This window comes from Scyliorhinus torazame, chromosome 24 (assembly GCF_047496885.1).
Source record: "Scyliorhinus torazame isolate Kashiwa2021f chromosome 24, sScyTor2.1, whole genome shotgun sequence".
Lineage (NCBI taxonomy): Eukaryota > Metazoa > Chordata > Chondrichthyes > Carcharhiniformes > Scyliorhinidae > Scyliorhinus > Scyliorhinus torazame.
In genome coordinates, this window is record NC_092730.1 from 3,488,469 (window position 1) to 3,510,207 (window position 21,739).

The 21,739-nt window shown below is 61.0% G+C and overlaps 1 protein-coding gene across 1 annotated transcript in view; it reads right to left on the reverse strand.

Moving 5' to 3' along the window:
• The window catches only part of otub1b (OTU deubiquitinase, ubiquitin aldehyde binding 1b), a 49,057-nt gene that overhangs the window by 3,937 nt on the left and 23,381 nt on the right, over nucleotides 1–21,739 (reverse strand). The window contains exons 4-6 of the mRNA XM_072489647.1: nucleotides 13,473–13,591; nucleotides 13,208–13,292; nucleotides 7,459–7,653 (exon numbers count right to left, since the gene is read on the reverse strand). Coding sequence (XP_072345748.1) covers nucleotides 7,459–7,653; nucleotides 13,208–13,292; nucleotides 13,473–13,591 — 399 coding nt within the window. The remainder of the gene's footprint in view (nucleotides 1–7,458; nucleotides 7,654–13,207; nucleotides 13,293–13,472; nucleotides 13,592–21,739) is intronic.

Genomic DNA, 21,739 nt, shown 5'->3' on the forward strand with positions numbered 1-21,739 from the left:
GTGGGACTCGCTCCCACGGGTGATGTGGGGAGAATGTGGGGCTCGCTCCCACAGGGAGTGGGGAGAATGTGGGACTCGCTCCCACAGGGGAGTGGGGAGAATGTGGGACTCGCTCTCCCGGGGAGCAGGGAGAATGTGGGCCTCGCTCCCACGGGGAGTGGGTAGAATGTGGGACTCGCTCCCACGGGGAGTGGGGGAGAATGTGGGACTCGCTCCCACGGGGATCGGGGAGAATGTGGGACTCGCTCCCGCGGGGAGCGGGGAGAATGTGGGACTCGCTCCCGCGGGGAGTGGGGAGAATGTGGGACTCGCTCCCGTGGGGAGAATGTGGGACTCAGCTCCCACGGGGAGTGGGGAGAATGTGGGACTCGCTCCCACGGGGAGTGGGGAGAATGTGGGACTCGCTCCCACGGGGAGAGGGGAGAATGTGGGACTCGCTCCCACAGGGAGTGGGGAGAATGTGGGACTCGCTCCCACGGGGAGTGGGGAGAATGTGGGGACTCGCTCCCGTGGGGGAGTGGGGAGAATGTGGGACTCGCTCCCACGGGGAGTGGGGTGAATGTGGGACTCGCTCCCACGGGGAGTGGGGAGAATGTGGGACTCGCTCCCACGGGGAGTGGGGGAGAATGTGGGGCTCGCTCCACGGGGAGTGGGGAGAATGTGGACTCGCTCCACAGGGAGTGGGGAGAATGTGGGACTCGCTCCCACGGGGAGTGGGGAGAATGTGGGACTCGCTCCCACGGGGAGTGGGGAGAATGTGGGACTCGCTCCCCACGGGGAGTGGGAGAATGTGGCACTCGCTCCCACGGGGAGTGGGGAGGAATGTGGGACTCGCTCCCACGGGGAGCGGGGAGAATGTGGGACCTCGCTCCCGTGGGGAGAATGTGGGACTCGCTCCCACGGGGATGCGGGGAGAATGTGGACCTCGCTCTCACGGGGAGTGGGGAGGATGTGTGGACTCGCTCCCACGGGGAGTGGGGGAGAATGTGGGACTCGCTCCCACGGGGAGCGGGGAGAATGTGGGACCCGCTCCCACGGGGAGCGGGGAGAATGTGGGACTCGCTCCCATGTGGAGTGGGGAGAATGTGGGACTCCAGTGGGGAGAATGTGGGACTCGCTCCCACGGGGAATGGGGAGAATGTGGGACTCGGCTCCACACAGGGAGTGGGGAGAATGTGGGACTCGCTCCCATGGGGAGTGGGGGAGGAATGTGGGACTCGCTCCCACGGGGAGTGGGGAGAATGTGGGACTCCGCTCCCACGGGGAGTGGGGAGAATGTGGGACTCGCTCCCACGGGGAATGGGGAGAATGTGGGACTCGCTCCCACGGGGAGTGGGGGAGAATGTGGGACTCGCTCCCACGGGCAGTGGGGAGAATGTGGAACTCTCTCCACGGGGAGCGGGGGAGAATGTGAACTCGCTCCCACGGGGGAGCGGGGAGAATGCGGAACTCGCTCCCACGCGGAGCGGGGAGAATGTGGAACTCGCTCCCATGGGGAGCGGGGAGAATGTGGAACTCGCTCCAGGGGGACTGGGGAGAATGTGGACTTGCTCCCACGGGGAGTGGGGAGAATGTGGGCATCGCTCTCCCGGGGAGTGGGGAGAATGGGGGACTCGCTCTCCCCGGGGAGTGGGGAGAATGTGGGACTCGCTCCCACGGGGAGCGGGGAGAATGTGGGACTCGCTCCCACGGGGAGCGGGGAGAATGTGGGACTCGCTCCCACGGGGAAAGCGGGGAGAATGTGGGACTCGCTCCCACGGGGAGCGGGGAGAATGTGGGGACTCGCTCCCACCGGGAGCGGGAGAATGTGGGGACTCGCTACCACCGGGAGTGGGGAGAATGTGGAACTCGCTCCAGGGGGACTGGGGAGAATGTGGGACTCGCTCCCGTGGGGAGAATGTGGGACTCGCTCCCAAGGGGATGTGGGGAGAATGTGGGACTCGCTCCCACAGGGGAGTGGGGAGAATGTGGGACTCGCTCTCCCGGGGAGCGGGGAGAATGTGGGCCTCGCTCCCACGGGGAGTGGGTAGAATGTGGGACTCGCTCCCACGGGGTGTGGGGGAGAATGTGGGACTCGCTCCCACGGGGAGCGGGGAGAATGGTGGGACTCGCTCCCGCGGGGAGCGGGGAGAATGTGGGACACGCTCCCACGGGGAGTGGGGAGAATGTGGGACTCGCTCCCGTGGGGAGAATGTGGGACTCGCTCCCACAGGGAGTGGGGAGAATGTGGGACTCGCTCCCACGGGGAGTGGGGAGAATGTGGGACTCGCTCCCACGGGGAGTGGGGAGAATGTGGGACTCGCTCCCACAGGGAGTGGGGAGATGTGGCACTCGCTCCCACGGGGAGTGGGGAGAATGTGGGACTCGCTCCCACGGGAGCGGGAGAATGTGGAACTCGCTCCCAGGGGCACTGGGGAGAATGTGGGACTCGCTCCCACGGGGAGTGGGGAGAATGTGGGACTTGCTCCCACGGGGAGTGGGGAGAATGTGGGACTCGCTCTCCGGGGAGTGGGGAGAATGTGGAACTCGCTCCCACGGGGAGCGGGGAGAATGTGGAACTCGCTCCCAGGGGCACTGGGGAGAATGTGGGACTCGCTCCCACGGGGAGTGGGGAGGAATGTGGGACTTGCTCCCACGGGGAGTGGGGAGAATGTGGGACTCGCTCTCCCGGGGGAGTGGGGAGAATGTGGGACTCGCTCCCAAGGGGAGCGGGAGAATGTGGGACTCGCTCCCACGGGGAGCGGGGAGAATGTGGACTCGCTCCCACGGGGAGCGGGGAGAATGTGGGACTCGCTCCCACGGGGAGCGGGGAGAATGTGGGACTCGCTCCCACCGGGACCGGGGAGAATGTGGACTCGCTCCCACCGGGACCGGGGAGAATGTGGGGACTCGCTCCCCACCGGGAGTGGGGAGAATGTGGAACTCGCTCCCAGGGGGACTGGGAGAATGTGGGACTCGCTCCCGTGGGGAGAATGTGGGACTCGCTCCCACGGGGATGTGGGGAGAATGTGGGACTCGCTCCCACAGGGGATGTGGGGAGAATGTGGGGCTCGCTCCCACAGGGGAGTGGGGAGAATGTGGGACTCGCTCCCACAGGGGAGTGGGGAGAATGTGGGACTCGCTCTCCCGGGGAGCAGGGAGAATGTGGGCCTCGCTCCACGGGGATAGGGTAGAATGTGGGACTCGCTCCCACGGGGAGTGGGGGAGAATGTGGGACTCGCTCCACGGGGATCGGGGAGAATGTGGGACTCGCTCCCGCGGGGAGCGGGGAGAATGTGGGACTCGCTCCCGCGGGGAGTGGGGAGAATGTGGGACTCGCTCCCGTGGGGAGAATGTGGACTCGCTCCCACGGGGAGTGGGGAGAATGTGGGACTCGCTCCACGGGGAGTGGGGAGAATGTGGGACTCGCTCCCACGGGGAGAGGGGAGAATGTGGGACTCGCTCCCACAGGGAGTGGGGAGAATGTGGGACTCGCTCCCACGGGGAGTGGGGAGAATGTGGGACTCGCTCCCGTGGAGGGAAGTGGGGAGAATGTGGGACTCGCTCCCACGGGGAGTGGGGTGAATGTGGGACTCGCTCCCCACGGGGAGTGGGGAGGAATGTGGGACTCGCTCCCACGGGGAGTGGGGAGAATGTGGGGCTCGCTCCCACGGGGAGTGGGGAGAATGTGGGACTCGCTCCCACAGGGAGTGGGGAGAATGTGGGACTCGCTCCCACGGGGAGTGGGGAGAATGTGGGACTCGCTCCCACGGGGAGTGGGGAGAATGTGGGACTCGCTCCCCACGGGGAGTGGGGAGAATGTGGCACTCGCTCCACGGGGAGTGGGGAGAATGTGGGACTCGCTCCCACGGGAGCGGGGAGAATGTGGGACTCGCTCCCGTGGGGAGAATGTGGGACTCGCTCCCACGGGGATGCGGGGAGAATGTGGGACTCGCTCTCACGGGGAGTGGGGAGAATGTGGGACTTCGCTCCCACGGGGAGTGGGGGAGAATGTGGGACTCGCTCCCACGGGGAGCGGGGAGAATGTGGGACCCGCTCCCACGGGGAGCGGGGAGAATGTGGGACTCGCTCCCATGTGGAGTGGGGAGAATGTGGGACTCCAGTGGGGAGAATGTGGGACTCGCTCCCACGGGGAATGGGAGAATGTGGGACTCGCTCCACAGGGAGTGGGAGAATGTGGGACTCGCTCCCATGGGGAGTGGGGAGAATGTGGGACTCGCTCCCACGGGGAGTGGGGAGAATGTGGGACTTCGCTCCCACGGGGAGTGGGGAGAATGTGGGACTCGCTCCCACGGGGAATGGGGAGAATGTGGGACTCGCTCCCACGGGGAGTGGGGAGAATGTGGGACTCGCTCCCACGGGCAGTGGGGGAGAATGTGGAACTCTCTCCACGGGGAGCGGGGAGAATGTGGAACTCGCTCCCCGACGGGGGAGGCGGGGAGAATGCGGAACTCGCTCCCCGCGGAGCGGGGAGAATGTGGAACTCGCTCCCATGGGGAGCGGGGAGAATGTGGAACTCGCTCCCAGGGGGACTGGGGAGAATGTGGGACTTGCTCCCACGGGGAGTGGGGAGAATGTGGGCATCGCTCTCCCGGGGAGTGGGGAGAATGTGGGACTCGCTCTCCCGGGGAGTGGGGAGAATGTGGGACTCGCTCCCACGGGGAGCGGGGAGAATGTGGGACTCGCTCCCACGGGGAGCGGGGAGAATGTGGGACTCGCTCCCACGGGGAAGCGGGGAGAATGTGGGACTCGCTCCCACGGGGAGCGGGGAGAATGTGGGACTCGCTCCACCGGGAGCGGGGAGAATGTGGGACTCGCTACCACGGGAGTGGGGAGAATGTGGAACTCGCTCCCAGGGGGACTGGGGAGAATGTGGGACTCGCTCCCGTGGGGAGAATGTGGGACTCGCTCCCACGGGGATGTGGGGAGAATGTGGGACTCGCTCCCACAGGGGAGTGGGGAGAATGTGGGACTCGCTCTCCCGGGGAGCGGGGAGAATGTGGGCCTCGCTCCCACGGGGAGTGGGTAGAATGTGGGACTCGCTCCCACGGGGTGTGGGGGAGAATGTGGGACTCGCTCCCACGGGGAGCGGGGAGAATGTGGGACTCGCTCCCGCGGGGAGCGGGGAGAATGTGGGACACGCTCCCACGGGGAGTGGGGAGAATGTGGGACTCGCTCCCGTGGGGAGAATGTGGGACTCGCTCCCACAGGGAGTGGGGAGAATGTGGGACTCGCTCCCACGGGGAGTGGGGAGAATGTGGGACTCGCTCCCACGGGGAGTGGGGAGAATGTGGGACTCGCTCCCCACAGGGAGTGGGGAGAATGTGGCACTCGCTCCCACGGGGAGTGGGGAGAATGTGGGACTCGCTCCCACGGGGAGCGGGGAGAATGTGGGACTCGCTCCCGTGGGGAGAATGTGGGACTCGCTCCCACGGGGAGTGGGGAGGATGTGGGACTCGCTCCCACAGGGAGTGGGGAGAATGTGGGACACGCTCCCACGGGGAGTGGGGAGAATGTGGGACTCGCTCCCACGGGGAGTGGGGAGAATGTGGGACTCGCTCCCGCGGGGAGCGGGGAGAATGTGGGACTCGCTCCCGCGGGGAGCGGGGAGAATGTGGGACTCGCTCCCGCGGGGAGCGGGGAGAATGTGGGACTCGCTCCCACGGGGAGTGGGGAGAATGTGGGACTCGCTCCCACGGGGAGTGGGGAGAATGTGGGACTCGCTCCCACGGGGAGTGGGGAGAATGTGGGACTCGCTCCCACTGGGAGCGGGGAGAATGTGGGACTCGCTCCCACGGGGAAGCGGGGAGAATGTGGGACTCGCTCCCATGGGGAGCGGGGAGAATGTGGGACTCGCTACCACCGGGAGTGGGGAGAATGTGGAACTCGCTCCCAGGGGGACTGGGGAGAATGTGGGACTCGCTCCCGTGGGGCGAATGTGGGACTCGCTCCCACGGGGAGTGGGGAGAATGTGGGACTCGCTCCCACGGGGAGTGGGGAGAATGTGGGACTCGCTCCCACGGGGAGCGGGGAGAATGTGGGACTCGCTCCCACGGGGAGCGGGGAGAATGTGGGACTCGCTCCCACGGGGAGCGGGGAGGATGTGGGACTCGCTCCCACTGGGAGTGGGGAGAATGTGGGACTCGCTCCCACGGGGAGTGGGGAGAATGTGGCACTCGCTCCCACGGGGAGTGGGGAGAATGTGGGACTCGCTCCCACGGGGAGCGGGGAGAATGTGGGACTCGCTCCCGTGGGGAGAATGTGGGACTCGCTCCCACGGGGAGTGGGGAGGATGTGGGACTCGCTCCCACAGGGAGTGGGGAGAATGTGGGACTCGCTCCCACGGGGAGTGGGGAGAATGTGGGACTCGCTCCCGCGGGGAGCGGGGAGAATGTGGGACTCGCTCCCGCGGGGAGCGGGGAGAATGTGGGACTCGCTCCCGCGGGGAGCGGGGAGAATGTGGGACTCGCTCCCACGGGGAGTGGGGAGAATGTGGGACTCGCTCCCACGGGGAGTGGGGAGAATGTGGGACTCGCTCCCACGGGGAGTGGGGAGAATGTGGGACTCGCTCCCACTGGGAGCGGGGAGAATGTGGGACTCGCTCCCACGGGGAAGCGGGGAGAATGTGGGACTCGCTCCCATGGGGAGCGGGGAGAATGTGGGACTCGCTACCACCGGGAGTGGGGAGAATGTGGGACTCGCTCCCACAGGGGGACTGGGGAGAATGTGGGACTCGCTCCCGTGGGGCGAATGTGGGACTCGCTCCCACGGGGAGTGGGGAGAATGTGGGACTCGCTCCCACGGGGAGCGGGGAGAATGTGGGACTCGCTCCCTCGGGGAGCGGGGAGAATGTGGGACTCGCTCCCACGGGGAGCGGGGAGGATGTGGGACTCGCTCCCGCGGGGAGTGGGGAGAATGTGGGACTCGCTCCCACAGGGAGTGGGGAGAATGTGGGACTCGCTCCCACGGGGAGTGGGGAGAATGTGGGACTCGCTCCCATGGAGAGAATGTGGGACTCGCTCCCACGGGGAGTGGGGAGAATGTGGGACTCGCTCCCACGGGGAGTGGGGAGAATGTGGGACTCGCTCCCACGGGGAGTGGGGAGAATGTGGGACTCGCTCCCACAGGGAGTGGGGAGAATGTGGGACTCGCTCCCACGGGGAGTGGGGAGAATGTGGGACTCGCTCCCACGGGGAGTGGGGAGAATGTGGGACTCGCTCCCACGGGGAGTGGGGAGAATGTGGGACTCGCTCCCACAGGGAGTGGGGAGAATGTGGGACTCGCTCCAAATGGCCTGCAAATAAGTTTGTAACTTCTCAGAACGTGAGAAATTTCAGTTCCAAAATGGTCCTGCTAAAGCAGATCGAAGCCACGGCCGAGATCCCGGGCTGTCTGCTGCGATTATAAAGCTGCTGTCTGGACAGAACGTTTTGGGCCGATGCACAGACCAACGCTTACCTGCTGACAGAACTCTTTAACTGTGCGGCCTCCCTCAATGAAATGTTCGAAGAAGGCGGACTCTCGCTGGAGGTAGCCAGAGGTGAGGAGTCGGAGGTAGACCACCAGGTAGTCAGACGTACTCTGATCATTGAAGGCTGTCATCAGGTTCGCCAATGATCCCTGTTTCTCCACGAGCTCAATGACATCCATAAACTAAATCAAACAGGAAAAGAGGCTGTAAATTAAACCAGGTAGCCATCTGTATGTGAGGTAACATAAACCAGCCCTCCTCATTGCAAAGCAGTCCTAATACCCTGAGAATAAATCAGAGCTGCTTAATGCTGCATTTGCCGCCCAAACTGCAGTTTAAAACTTACATTAAAAACAGCAAAACATAGATTTCATAGAATTTACAGTGCACCAGCTCTTGGAAAGAGCACCCTACCCAAGCCCACACCTCCACCCTATCCCCATAACCCAGTAACCCCACCCAGCACTAAGGGCAATTTTGGACACTAAGGGCAATTTATCATGGCCAATCCACCCAACAGCACATCTTTGGAGTGTGGGAGGAAACCGGAGCACCCGGAGGAAACCCACGCAGACACGGGGAGGATGTGCAGACTCCGCACCGACAGTGACCCAAGCCGGAATCGAACCCGGGACCCTGGAGCTGTGAAGCAACAGTGCTAACCACTGTGCTCCCGTGCTGCCCATTTCCTGACGCACTGTCCCACTGCTTCACCTACCCTGCACATCTTAAACCCTCGAAGCCTTTTCTTCATTGCAGCTGACCTGTGGAGATGATTGGGGGCAGCTTTTGCCAGCTATCCCTGTCCAGCAAGCTGTGACATTCCCAGATCAGGGGCAGTTCAAGCCTGTCCCGACAGCAGCTTCGCAGGTTGGTTCCTGGACTGAGGGCTTTGTCCTGAAGGGAAACGTTTTACTAAAAAATTTCAAATACCCAATTTCCCCCCCCCCCCCCCCAATTAAGGGGCAATTCAGCGCGGCCAATCCACCTCATCCTGCACATCTTTGGGTTGTGGGGGCAAGACCCACGCAGACACGGGGAGAATGTGCAAACTCCACACGGACAGTGACCCGGGCTGGGATTGTATCCGGGTCCTCGGCACCGTGAGGCAGCAGTGCTAACCCACTGCGCCACCCGTGCCACTCCCTATGATGAAATGTTGCGCTGATTGGGGTGACATTCTGTGGCGTTTAGGAAAATGGGCAGAGATCTCATCCCACGAAATAAGCAGGTAGCAATGTGGAACGCTAGTTGGCACTGCTGTCTCAGCGCCAGGGACCCGGGTTAACACTGCTGTCTCACAGTGCCAGGGACCCGGGTTAACACTGCTGTCTCACAGTGCCAGGGACCCGGGTTAGCACTGCTGTCTCACAGTGCCAGGGACCTGGGTTAACACTGCTGTCTCACAGTGCCAGGGACCCGGGTTAACACTGCTGTCTCACAGTGCCAGGGACCCGGGTTAACACTGCTGCCTCACAGAGCCAGGGACCCGGGTTAACACTGCTGTCTCACAGTGCCAGGGACCCGGGTTAACACCGCTGTCTCAGTGCCAGGGACCCTGGTTAACACTGCTGTCTCACAGTGCCCGGGACCCTGGTTAACACTGCTGTCTCACAGTGCCCGGGACCCTGGTTAACACTGCTGTCTCACAGAGCCAGGGACCCGGGTTAACACTGCTGTCTCAGCGCCAGGGGCCCGGGTTAACACTGCTGTCTCACAGTGCCAGGGACCCGGGTTAACACTGCTGTCTCACAGAGCCAGGGACCCGGGTTAACACTGCTGTCTCACAGTGCCAGGGACCCGGGTTAACACTGCTGTCTCACAGTGCCAGGGACCCGGGTTAACACTGCTGTCTCACAGAGCCAGGGACCCGGGTTAACACTGCTGTCTCACAGTGCCAGGGACCCGGGTTAACACTGCTGTCTCACAGTGCCAGGGACCCAAGTTAACACTGCTGTCTCACTGAGCTAGGGACCCAGGTTAACACTGCTGTCTCACAGTGCCAGGACCCGGGTTAACACTGCTGTCTCACAGAGCCAGGGACCCGGGTTAACACTGCTGTCTCACAGTGCCAGGGACCCGGGTTAACACTGCTGTCTCACAGTGCCAGGGACCCGGGTTAACACTGCTGTCTCACAGTGCCAGGGACCCGGGTTAACACTGCTGTTTCACAGCGCCAGGGGCCCGGGTTAACACTGCTGTCTCAGCGCCAGGGGCCCGGGTTAACACTGCTGTCTCACAGTGCCAGGGACCCGGGTTAACACTGCTGTCTCACAGTGCCAGGGACCCGGGTTAACACTGCTGTCTCAGCGCCAGGGGCCCGGGTTAACACTGCTGCCTCACAGTGCCAGGGACCCGGGTTAACACTGCTGTCTCAGAGCCAGGGACCCGGGTTAACACTGCTGTCTCACAGAGCCAGGGGCCCGGGTTAACACGGCTGTCTCACAGAGCCAGGGACCCGGGTTAACACTGCTGTCTCACAGAGCCAGGGACCCGGGTGAACACGGCTGCCTCACAGTGCCAGGGACCCGGGTTAACACTGCTGTCTCACAGTGCCAGGGACCCGGGTTAACACGGCTGCCTCACAGTGCCAGGGACCCGGGTTAACACTGCTGTTTCACAGCGCCAGGGGCCCGGGTTAACACTGCTGTCTCAGCGCCAGGGGCCCGGGTTAACACTGCTGTCTCACAGTGCCAGGGACCCGGGTTAACACTGCTGTCTCACAGTGCCAGGGACCCGGGTTAACACTGCTGTCTCAGCGCCAGGGGCCCGGGTTAACACTGCTGCCTCACAGTGCCAGGGACCCGGGTTAACACTGCTGTCTCAGAGCCAGGGACCCGGGTTAACACTGCTGTCTCACAGAGCCAGGGGCCCGGGTTAACACGGCTGTCTCACAGAGCCAGGGACCCGGGTTAACACTGCTGTCTCACAGAGCCAGGGACCCGGGTGAACACGGCTGCCTCACAGTGCCAGGGACCCGGGTTAACACTGCTGTCTCACAGTGCCAGGGACCCGGGTTAACACGGCTGCCTCACAGTGCCAGGGACCCGGGTTAACACTGCTGTCTCACAGTGCAAGGGACCCGGGTTAACACGGCTGCCTCACAGTGCCAGGGACCCGGGTTAACACGGCTGCCTCACAGTGCCAGGGACCCGGGTTAACACGGCTGCCTCACAGTGCCAGGGACCCGGGTAAACACTGCTGTCTCAGTGCCAGGGACCCGGGTTAACACTGCTGTCTCACAGTGGCAGGGACCCGGGTTAACACTGCTGTCTCACAGTGCCAGGGACCCGGGTGAACACTGCTGTCTCACAGAGCCAGGGACCCGGGTTAACACAGCTGTCTCACAGTGCCAGGGACCTGGGTTAACACTGCTGTCTCACAGCGCCAGGGACCTGGGTTAACACTCCTGTCTCACAGCGCCAGGGACCCGGGTTAACACTGCTGTCTCGCAGAGCCAGGGACGCGGGTTAACACTGCTGTCTCAGTGCCAGGGGCCCGGGTTAACACTGCTGTCTCACAGTGCCAGAGACCCAGGTTAACACTGCTGTCTCACAGTGCCAGAGACCCTGGTTAACACTGCTGTCACACAGTGTCAGGGACCAGGGTTAACACTGCTGTCTCTCAGTGCCAGGGATCCGGGTTAACACTGCTGTCTCACAGTGCCAGGGACCCGGGTTAACACTGCTGTCTCACAGTGCCAGGGACCCGGGTTAACACTGCTGCCTCACAGTGCCAGGGACCTGGGTTAACACTGCTGTCTCACAGTGCCAGGGACCCGGGTTAACACTGCTGTCTCACAGAGCCAGGGACCCGGGTTAACACTGCTGTCTCAGTGCCAGGGGCCCGGGTTAACACTGCTGTCTCACAGTGCCAGGGACCCGGGTTAACACTGCTGTCTCACAGTGCCAGGGACCCGGGTTAACACTGCTGTCTCACAGTGCCAGGGTCCCGGGTTAACACTGCTGTCACACAGTGCCAGGGACCCGGGTTAACACTGCTGTCTCACAGCGCCAGGGACCCGGGTTAACATTGGTGCCTCACAATGCAAGGGACCCGGGTTAACACTGCTGTCTCACAGTGCCAGGGACCCGGGTTAACACTGCTGTCTCACAGTGCCAGGGACCCGGGTTAACACTGCTGTCTCACAGAGCCAGGGACCCGGGTTAACACTGCTGTCTCACAGAGCCAGAGACCCGGGTTAACACTGCTGTCTCACAGTGCCAGGGACCCGGGTTAACACTGCTGTCTCACAGAGCCAGAGACCCGGGTTAACACTGCTGTCTCTCAGCGCCAGGGACCCGGGTTAACACTGGTGCCTCACAGTGCAAGGGACCCGGGTTAACACTGCTGTCTCACAGTGCCAGGGACCCGGGTTAACACTGCTGTCTCACAGTGCCAGGGACCCGGGTTAACACTGCTGTCTCACAGAGCCAGAGACCCGGGTTTACACTGCTGTCCCACAGTGCCAGGGACCCAGGTTAACACTGCTGTCTCACAGAGCCAGGGACCCGGGTTAACACTGCTGTCTCACAGTGCCAGGGACCCGGGTTAACACTGCTGTCTCACAGTGCCAGGGACCCGGGTTAACACTGCTGTCTCACAGAGCCAGGGACCCGGGTTAACACTGCTGTCTCACAGAGCCAGGGACCCGGGTTAACACTGCTGTCTCACAGAGCCAGAGACCCTGGTTCGATTCCGGCTTGGGTCACTGTCTGTGCGGAGTCTGCACGTCCTCCCCGTGTCTGCGTGGGTTTCCTCCGGGTGATCCGGTTTCCTCCCACAGTCCAAAAATGTGCAGGTTAGTAGGATTGGTCATGATCAATTGCCCTTTAGTGTCCAAAAGATTAGGTGGGGAACGGGGGGTGGGGCGGGGAATCCGGGACGGGGCACCGGTGCGGGGTACTGGGATAGGGCCCAGGAAGGTTGCCCTTTCAGTGGGTCGGTGCCGGCTCGATGGGCAGAATGACCTCCTTCTGCACTGTCGCGTTTCTATGTCTTGCTGCAGGTATGTTCACTCGGGACCATAATGGGGTTCACCAGCTCCCCCATCACACAGTACACATCACCAGCATCTCAGAGAAACAGAGAAAGCAGGAGCAGGCCATTCGGCCCTTCCAGCCTGCTCCGTTATTCACTATGATCATGGCCGATCATCAAGTTCAATACCCTGATCCCGCCTCCCCCCCATACCCCTCGATCTCTTCAGCCCCAAGAGCCAAATCGAATTCCTTCTTGAAATTACACAACGTTTTGGCCTCAACTACTTTCTGTGGGAGTGAATTCCACAGATTCACCGATCTCTGGGTGAAGAAATTTCTCCTCACCTCAGTCCGAAAGGTTTACCCCTTATCCTCAAACCCTGACCCCTGGTTCCGGTCTTCCCACCATCGGGAACATTCTTTCTGAATCTACCCTGTCCAATCCTGTTAGAATCTTGGACGTTTCTATGAGATCGTCGAAACTCCAATGAATATAATCCTAACCCACTTAGTCTCCCCTCCTGTGACAGTCCCGCCACCCCAGGAATCAGCCTGGTAAACCTTCGCTGCTCTCCCTCCACAGCAAGAACATCCTTCCTCAGGTAAGGAGACCAGAACTGCCCACAATACTCCCGGTGCGGCCTCACCTAGGCCCCTAGGTGTTTTATAACTCTGTAACGAGTTACATGTCTTGGCAGGAGGTCTGGTTGAATGCAGCTGGGAGGGCAGAAAGGAGGATCAGAGACATACTAACCGTGTTGTGGAAATCCTCGATTGTGAATTCAGTGAACCCCTGGGTTACCAGATCCTCTTTGCTTTTGGAGGCAATGGCTTTAAATCTGAAACACAAACGGGGGGAGGGGGAAAAAAAAATCAGTTTGGTTTTTAACCGAAGGGATGGTCATCAGATTTTCTCCGACAGAAACTCGCCACCAATGAACGAGTGAATAAACAGACTGAATGGTGAGTGATGAGCGAGTGAGGGGGGGTTAGTCTCAGCTCCTCGAGGAATTTCATACTTCTGTAACTGGTTGCTGTCTTCAAGCAGAGCCTCCAGGTGGGCAAAACCAAACGCTCGGTAGAAACAGTTACCATCTGGTCTGGTCTTCCGCATGCAGCAATACCGATTGTGTAAATCCTGCGTCCGGGGACAAGAAAGAAAGAAATCAAATAGAAGGCAACACAGCTCGATAGCTGCACCTCTCTCTCCTCCACCCCCTCAACACAGTCTCTGAAACACACAGCTCGATAGCTGCACCTCTCTCTCCTCCACCCCCACAACACAGTCTCTGAAACACACAGCTCGATAGCTGCACCTCTCTCTCCTCCACCCCCTCAACACAGTCTCTGAAACACACAGCTCGATAGCTGCACCTCTCTCTCCTCCACCCCCTCAACACAGTCTCTGAAACACACAGCTCGATAGCTGCACCTCTCTCTCCTCCACCCCCTCAACAGTCTCTGAAACACAGCTCGATAGCTGCACCTCTCTCTCCTCCACCCCCTCAACACGGTCTCTGAAACACACAGCTCGATAGCTGCACCTCTCTCTCCTCCACCCCCACAACACAGTCTCTGAAACACACAGCTCGATAGCTGCACCTCTCTCTCCTCCACCCCCACAACACAGTCTCTGAAACACACAGCTCGATAGCTGCACCTCTCTCCTCCACCCCCTCAACACAGTCTCTGAAACACACAGCTCGATAGCTGCACCTCTCTCTCCTCCACCCCCACAACACAGTCTCTGAAACACACAGCTCGATAGCTGCACCTCTCTCTCCTCCACCCCCACAACACAGTCTCTGAAACACACAGCTCGATAGCTGCACCTCTCTCTCCTCCACCCCCTCAACACAGTCTCTGAAACACACAGCTCGATAGCTGCACCTCTCTCTCCTCCACCCCCACAACACAGTCTCTGAAACACACAGCTCGATAGCTGCACCTCTCTCTCCTCCACCCCCACAACACAGTCTCTGAAACACACAGCTCGATAGCTGCACCTCTCTCTCCTCCACCCCCTCAACACAGTCTCTGAAACACAGCTCGATAGCTGCACCTCTCTCTCCTCCACCCCCTCAACACAGTCTCTGAAACACAGCTCGATACAGACGCATAGCGATCGTTACAGACGCATAGCGATCGTTACAGACGCATAGCGATCGTTACAGACGCATAGCGATCGTTACAGACGCATAGCGATCGTTACAGACGCATAGCGATCGTTACAGACGCATAGCGATCGTTACAGACGCATAGCGATCGTTACAGACGCATAGCGATCGTTACAGACGCATAGCGATCGTTACAGACGCATAGCGATCGTTACAGACGCATAGCGATCATTACAGTTTTACAGCAAGCAACACCGTGGGTGTTCCCATTATCAGAATGGATCAGCCAGGGGAGCCAGACATCAACCCCCTCTCCTCGGCCACACCACCGTGGAACGGGGACAGGACAACCGGTCCAGCGGAGTTCACACTCCTTAAATCTCAATGAATTGTAGGGCGGCACGGTGACGCAGTGGTTAGCACTGCTGCCTCACGGCAGGGCAGCACGGTGACGCAGTGGTTAGCACTGCTGCCACACGGGGGCATCATGGTGGTGCAGTGGTTAGCACTACTGCCTCACGGGGACAGCACGGTGGCACAGTGGTTAGCACTGCTGCCTCACGGAGGGGCAGCACGGGGACGCAGTGGTTAGCACTGCTGCCTCACGGCGGGGCAGCACGGGGATGCAGTGGTTAGCACTGCTGCCTCACGGTGGGGCAGCACGGGGACGCAGTGGTTAGCACTACTGCCTCACGGGGGGCAGCATGGGACGCAGTGGTTAGCACTGCTGCCTCACGGGGGCAGCATGGGACGCAGTGGTTAGCACTACTGCCTCACGGCGGGGCAGCACGGGGTGCAGTGGTTAGCACTACTGCCTCACGGCGGGGCAGCACGGGGTGCAGTGGTTAGCACTACTGCCTCACGGGGGGGCAGCACGGTGACGCGGTGATTAGCACTACTGCCTCACGGCGGGGTAGCACGGTGACGCAGTGGTTAGCACTACTGCCTCACGGGGGGCAGCATGTGACGCAGTGGTTAGCACTACTGCCTCACGGAGGGGCAGCACGGGGACGCAGTGGTTAGCACTGCTGCCTCATGGGGGCAGCACGGCGGTGCAGTGGTTAGCACTGCTGCCTCACGGGGGCAGCACGGGGGCACAGTGGTTAGCACTGCTGCCTCACGGGGGCAGCACGGGGGCACAGTGGTTAGCACTGCTGCCTCACGGGGGCGGGGCAGTGGTGCAGTGGTTAGCACTGCAGCCTCACGGCGTCGAGGATCCGGGTTCGATCCCGGCTCTGGGTCACTGTCCGTGTGGAGTTTGCACATTCTCCCCGTGTCTGCGTGGGTCTCACCCCCACAACCCAAAGATGTGCAGGGGAGGTGGATTGGCCGTGCTAAATTGCCCCTTCATTGGGAAAAATGAATTGGGTACTGAGGGAGTGCCGCACTGTCAGAGGGTCAGTACTGAGGGAGTGCTGCACTGTCAGAGGGTCAGTACTGAGGGAGCGCCGCACTGTCAGAGGGTCAGTACTGAGGGAGTGCTGCACTGTCAGAGGATCAGTACTGAGGGAGTGCCGCACTGTCAGAGGGTCAGTACTGAGGGAGTGCTGCCCTGACAAAGGTTCAGTACTGAGGGAGTGCCGCACTGTCAGAGGGTCAGTACTGAGGGAGTGCCGCACTGTCAGAGGGTCAGTACTGAGGGAGTGCCGCACTGTCAGAGGGTCAGTACTGAGGGAGTGCCGCACTGTCAAAGGGTCAGTACTGAGGAAGCGCCGCACTGTCAGAGGGTCAGTACTGAGGGAGCGTTGCACTGTCAGATGGTCAGTGCAGAGGGAGCGCCGCACAGTCAGAGGGTCAGTACTGAGGGAGTGCCGGACTGTCAGAGGGTCAGTACTGAGGGAGTGCCGCACTGTCAGAGGGTCAGTACTGAGGGAGTGCCGCACTGTCAGTGGGTCAGTACTGAGGGAGTGCTGCACTGTCAGAGGGTCAGTACTGAGGGCGTGCCGCACTGTCAAAGGGTCAGTACTGAGTGAGTGCTGCACTGTCAGAGGGTCAATACTGAGGGAGCGTTGCAGTCAGAGGGTCAGTACTGAGGGAGTGCCGCACTGTCAGAGGGTCAGTACTGAGGGAGCGCCGCACTGTCAGAGGGTCAGTACTGAGGGAGCGCCGCACTGTCAGAGGGTCAGTACTGAGGGAGTGCCGCACTGTCAGTGGGTCAGTACTGAGGGAGTGCTGCACTGTCAGAGGGTCAGTACTGAGGGCGTGCCGCACTGTCAAAGGATCAGTACTGAGGGAGTGCTGCACTGTCAGAGGGTCAATACTGAGGGAGTGCCGCACAGTCAGACGGTCAGTACTGAGGGAGTGCTGCACTGTCAGAGGGTCAGTACTGAGGGAGCGCTGCACTGTCAGAGGGTCAGTGCTGAGGGAGCGCCGAACTGTCAGAGGGTCAGATCTGAGGGAGTGCTGCACTTTCAGAGGGTCAGCACTGAAGGAGTGCTGCACTGTCAGAGGGTCAGTGCTGAGGGAGCGTTGCACTGTCAGAGGGTCAGTGCTGAGGTAGTGCCGCACAGTCAGAGGGCCAGTACTGAGGGAGTGCCGCACTGTCAGAGGGTCAGTACTGAGGGACTGCCGCACTGTCAGAGGGTCAGTATTGAGTGCCGCACTGTCAGAGGGTCAGTGCTGAGGGAGTGCTGCACTGTCAGAGGGTCAGTACTGAGGGAGTGCTGCATTGTCAGAGGGTCAGTACTGAGGGAGTGCCGCACTGTCAGAGGGTCAGTACTGAGGGAGTGCCGCACTGTCAGAGGGTCAGTACTGAGGGAGAGCCGCACTGTCAGAGGGTCAGTACTGAGGGAGTGCCGCACTGTCAGAGGGTCAGTACTGAGGGAGCGCCGCACTGTCAGAGGGTCAGTACTGAGGGAGTGCCGCACTGTCGGAGGGTCAGTACTGAGTGAGTGCTGCACCGTCAGAGGGTCATTACTGAGGGAGTGCTGCACTGTCAGAGGGTCAGTACTGAGGGAGTGCCGCACTGTCAGAGGGTCAGTACTGAGGGAGTGCTGCACTGTCAGAGGGTCAGTAATGAGGGAGTGCCGCACTGTCAGAGGGTCAGTACTGAGGGAGTGCTGCACTGTCAGAGGGTCAGTACTGAGGGAGTGCCGCACTGTCAAATGGTCAGTACTGAGGGAGAGCCGCACTGTCAGAGGGTCAGTACTGAGGGACTGCCGCACTGTCAGAGGGTCAGTGCTGAGGGAGCGTTGCACTGTCAGAGGGTCAGTGCTGAGGGAGTGCTGCACTTTGAGGGTCAGCGCTGAAGGAGTGCTGCACTGTCAGAGGGTCAGTGCTGAGGGAGCGTTGCACTGTCAGAGGGTCAGTGCTGAGGTAGTGCCGCACAGTCAGAGGGCCAGTACTGAGGGAGTGCCGCACTGTCAGAGGGTCAGTACTGAGGGAGTGCCGCACTGTCAGAGGGTCAGTACTGAGGGAGTGCCGCACTGTCAGAGGGTCAGTGCTGAGGGAGCGTTGCACTGTCAGAGGGTCAGTGCTGAGGGAGTGCTGCACTGTCAGAGGGTCAGTACTGAGGGAGTGCTGCATTGTCAGAGGGTCAGTACTGAGGGAGTGCCGCACTGTCAGAGGGTCAGTACTGAGGGAGTGCCGCACTGTCAGAGGGTCAGTACTGAGGGAGAGCCGCACTGTCAGAGGGTCAGTACTGAGGGAGTGCCGCACTGTCAGAGGGTCAGTACTGAGGGAGCGCCGCACTGTCAGAGGGTCAGTACTGAGGGAGTGCTGCACTGTCGGAGGGTCAGTACTGAGGGAGTGCTGCACCGTCAGAGGGTCATTACTGAGGGACTGCAGCATTGTCAGAGGGTCAGTACTGAGGGAGTGCTGCACTGTCAGAGGATCAGTACTGAGGGAGTGTCGCACTGTCAGAGGGTCAGTACTGAGGGAGTGCCGCACTGTCAGAGGGTCAGTACTGAGGGAGTGCTGCCCTGTCAGAGGGTCAGTACTGAGGGAGTGCTGCACTGTCAGAGGGTTAGTACTGAGGGAGTGCCGCACTGTCAGAGGGTCAGTACTGAGGGAGTGCTGCACTGTCAGAGGGTCAGTAATGAGGGAGTGCCGCACTGTCAGAGGGTCAGTACTGAGGGAGTGCAGCACTGTCAGAGGGTCAGTACTGAGGGAGTGCCGCACTGTCAAATGGTCAGTACTGAGGGAGAGCCGCACTGTCTGAGGGTCAGTACTGAGGGAGTGCTGCACTGTCAGAGGGTCAGTACTGAGGGAGTGCTGCACTGTCAGAGGGTCAGGACTGAGGGAGTGCTGCACTGTCAGAGGGTCAGGACTGAGGGAGAGCCGCACTGTCAGAGGGTCAGTACTGAGGGAGTGCTGCACTGTCAGAGGGTCAGTACTGAGGGAGCGCTGCACTGTCAGAGGGTCAGTATTGAGGGAGTGCTGCACTGTCAGAGGGTCAGTACTGAGGGAGTGCTGCACTGTCAGAGGGTCAGTACTGAGGGAGTGCTGCACTGTCAGAGGGTCAGTACTGAGGGAGTGCTGCACTGTCAGAGGGTCAGTACTGAGGGGGTGCCGCACTGTCAGAGGGTCAGTACTGAGGGAGTGCCGCACTGTCAGAGGGTCAGTACTGAGGGAGCGCCGCACTGTCAGAGGGTCAGTACTGAGGGAGCGCCGCACTGTCAGAGGGTCAGTACTGAGGGAGCGCCGCACTGTCAGAGGGTCAGTACTGAGGGGGTGCCGCACTGTCAGAGGGTCAGTACTGAGGGAGCGCCGCACTGTCAGAGGGTCAGTACTGAGGGAGTGCCGCACTGTCTGAGGGTCAGTACTGAGGGAGTGCCGCACTGTCAGAGGGTCAGTATTGAGGGAGTGCTGCACTGTCAGAGGGTCAGTACTGAGGGAGTGCTGCACTGTCAGAGGGTCAGTACTGAGGGAGTGCTGCACTGTCAGAGGGTCAGTACTGAGGGAGTGCCGCACTGTCAGAGGGTCAGTACTGAGGGAGCGCCGCACTGTCAGAGGGTCAGTACTGAGGGAGTGCCGCACTGTCAGAGGGTCAGGACTGAGGGAGTGCTGCACTGTCAGAGGGTCAGTACTGAGGGAGTGCTGCACTGTCAGAGGGTCAGTACTGAGGGAGCGCCGCACTGTCAGAGGGTCAGTACTGAGGGAGTGCCGCACTGTCAGAGGGTCAGTACTGAGGGAGTGCCGCACTGTCAGAGGGTCAGTACTGAGGGAGTGCTGCACTGTCAGAGGGTCTGTACTGAGGGAGTGCTGCACTGTCAGAGGGTCAGTACTGAGGGAGTGCCGCACTGTCAGAGGGTCAGTACTGAGGGAGTGCTGCACTGTCAGAGGGTCAGTACTGAGGGAGTGCTGTACTGTCAGAGGGTCAGTACTGAGGGAGTGCAGCAGTGTCAGAGGGTCAGTACTGAGGGAGTGCCGCACTGTCAGTGGGTCAGTACTGAGGGAGTGCCGCACTGTCAGTGGGTCAGTACTGAGGGAGTGCCGCACTGTCAGAGGGTCAGTACTGAGGGAGTGCTGCACTGTCAGAGGGACAGTACTGAGGGAGTGCCGCACTGTCAGAGGGTCAGTACAGAGGGAGTGCCGCACTGTCAGAGGGTCAGTACTGAGGGAGTGCCGCACTGTCAGAGGGTCAGTACTGAGGGAGTGCCGCACTGTCAGAGGGTCAGTACTGAGGGAGTGCCGCACTGTCAGAGGGTCTGTACTGAGGGAGCGCTGCACTGTCAGAGGGTCAGTACTGAGGGAGTGCCGCACTGTCAGAGGGTCAGTACTGAGGGAGTGCCGCACTGTCAGAGGGTCAGTACAGAGGGAGTGCCGCACTGTCAGAGGGTCAGTACTGAGGGAGTGCCGCACTGTCAGAGGGTCAGTACTGAGGGAGTGCCGCACTGTCAGAGGGTCAGTACTGAGGGAGTGCCGCACTGTCAGAGGGTCTGTACTGAGGGAGCGCTGCACTGTCAGAGGGTCAGTACTGAGGGAGTGCTGCACTGTCAGAGGGTCAGTACTGAGGGAGTGCCGCACTGTCAGAGGGTCAGTACTGAGGGAGTGCCGCATTGTCAGAGGGTCAGTACTGAGGGAGAGCCGCACTGTCAGAGGGTCAGTACTGAGGGAGTGCTGCACTGTCAGAGGGTCAGTACTGAGGGAGTGCCGCACTGTCAGAGGGTCAGGACTGAGGGAGTGCCGCACTGTCAGAGGGTCAGTACTGAGGGAGTGCTGCACTGTCTGAGGGTCAGTACTGAGGGAGTGCTGCACTGTCAGAGGGTCAGTACTGAGGGAGTGCCGCACTGTCAGAGGGTCAGTACTGAGGGAGTGCCGCACTGTCAGAGGGTCAGTACTGAGGGAGTGCTGCACTGTCTGAGGGTCAGTACTGAGGGAGTGCCGCACTGTCAGAGGGTCAGTACTGAGGGAGTGCTGCACTGTCAGAGGGTCAGTACTGAAGGAGTGTCGCACTGTCAGAGGGTCAGTACTGAGGGAGTGCTGCCCTGTCAGAGGGTCAGTACTGAGGGAGTGCTGCACTGTCAGAGGGTCAGTACTGAGGGAGTGCTGCCCTGTCAGAGGGTCAGTACTGAGGGAGTGCCGCACTGTCAGAGGGTCAGTACTGAGGGAGTGCCGCACTGTCAGAGGGTCAGTACTGAGGGAGTGCTGCCCTGTCAGAGGGTCAGTACTGAGGGAGCGCCGCACTGTCTGAGGGTCAGTACTGAGGGAGTGCCGCACTGTCAAAGGGTCAGTACTGAGGAAGCGCCGCACTGTCAGAGGGTCAGTACTGAGGGAGCGTTGCACTGTCAGATGGTCAGTGCAGAGGGAGCGCCGCACAGTCAGAGGGTCAGTACTGAGGGAGTGCCGGACTGTCAGAGGGTCAGTACTGAGGGAGTGCCGCACTGTCAGAGGGTCAGTACTGAGGGAGTGCCGCACTGTCAGTGGGTCAGTACTGAGGGAGTGCTGCACTGTCAGAGGGTCAGTACTGAGGGCGTGCCGCACTGTCAAAGGGTCAGTACTGAGTGAGTGCTGCACTGTCAGAGGGTCAATACTGAGGGAGCGTTGCAGTCAGAGGGTCAGTACTGAGGGAGTGCCGCACTGTCAGAGGGTCAGTACTGAGGGAGCGCCGCACTGTCAGAGGGTCAGTACTGAGGGAGCGCCGCACTGTCAGAGGGTCAGTACTGAGGGAGTGCCGCACTGTCAGTGGGTCAGTACTGAGGGAGTGCTGCACTGTCAGAGGGTCAGTA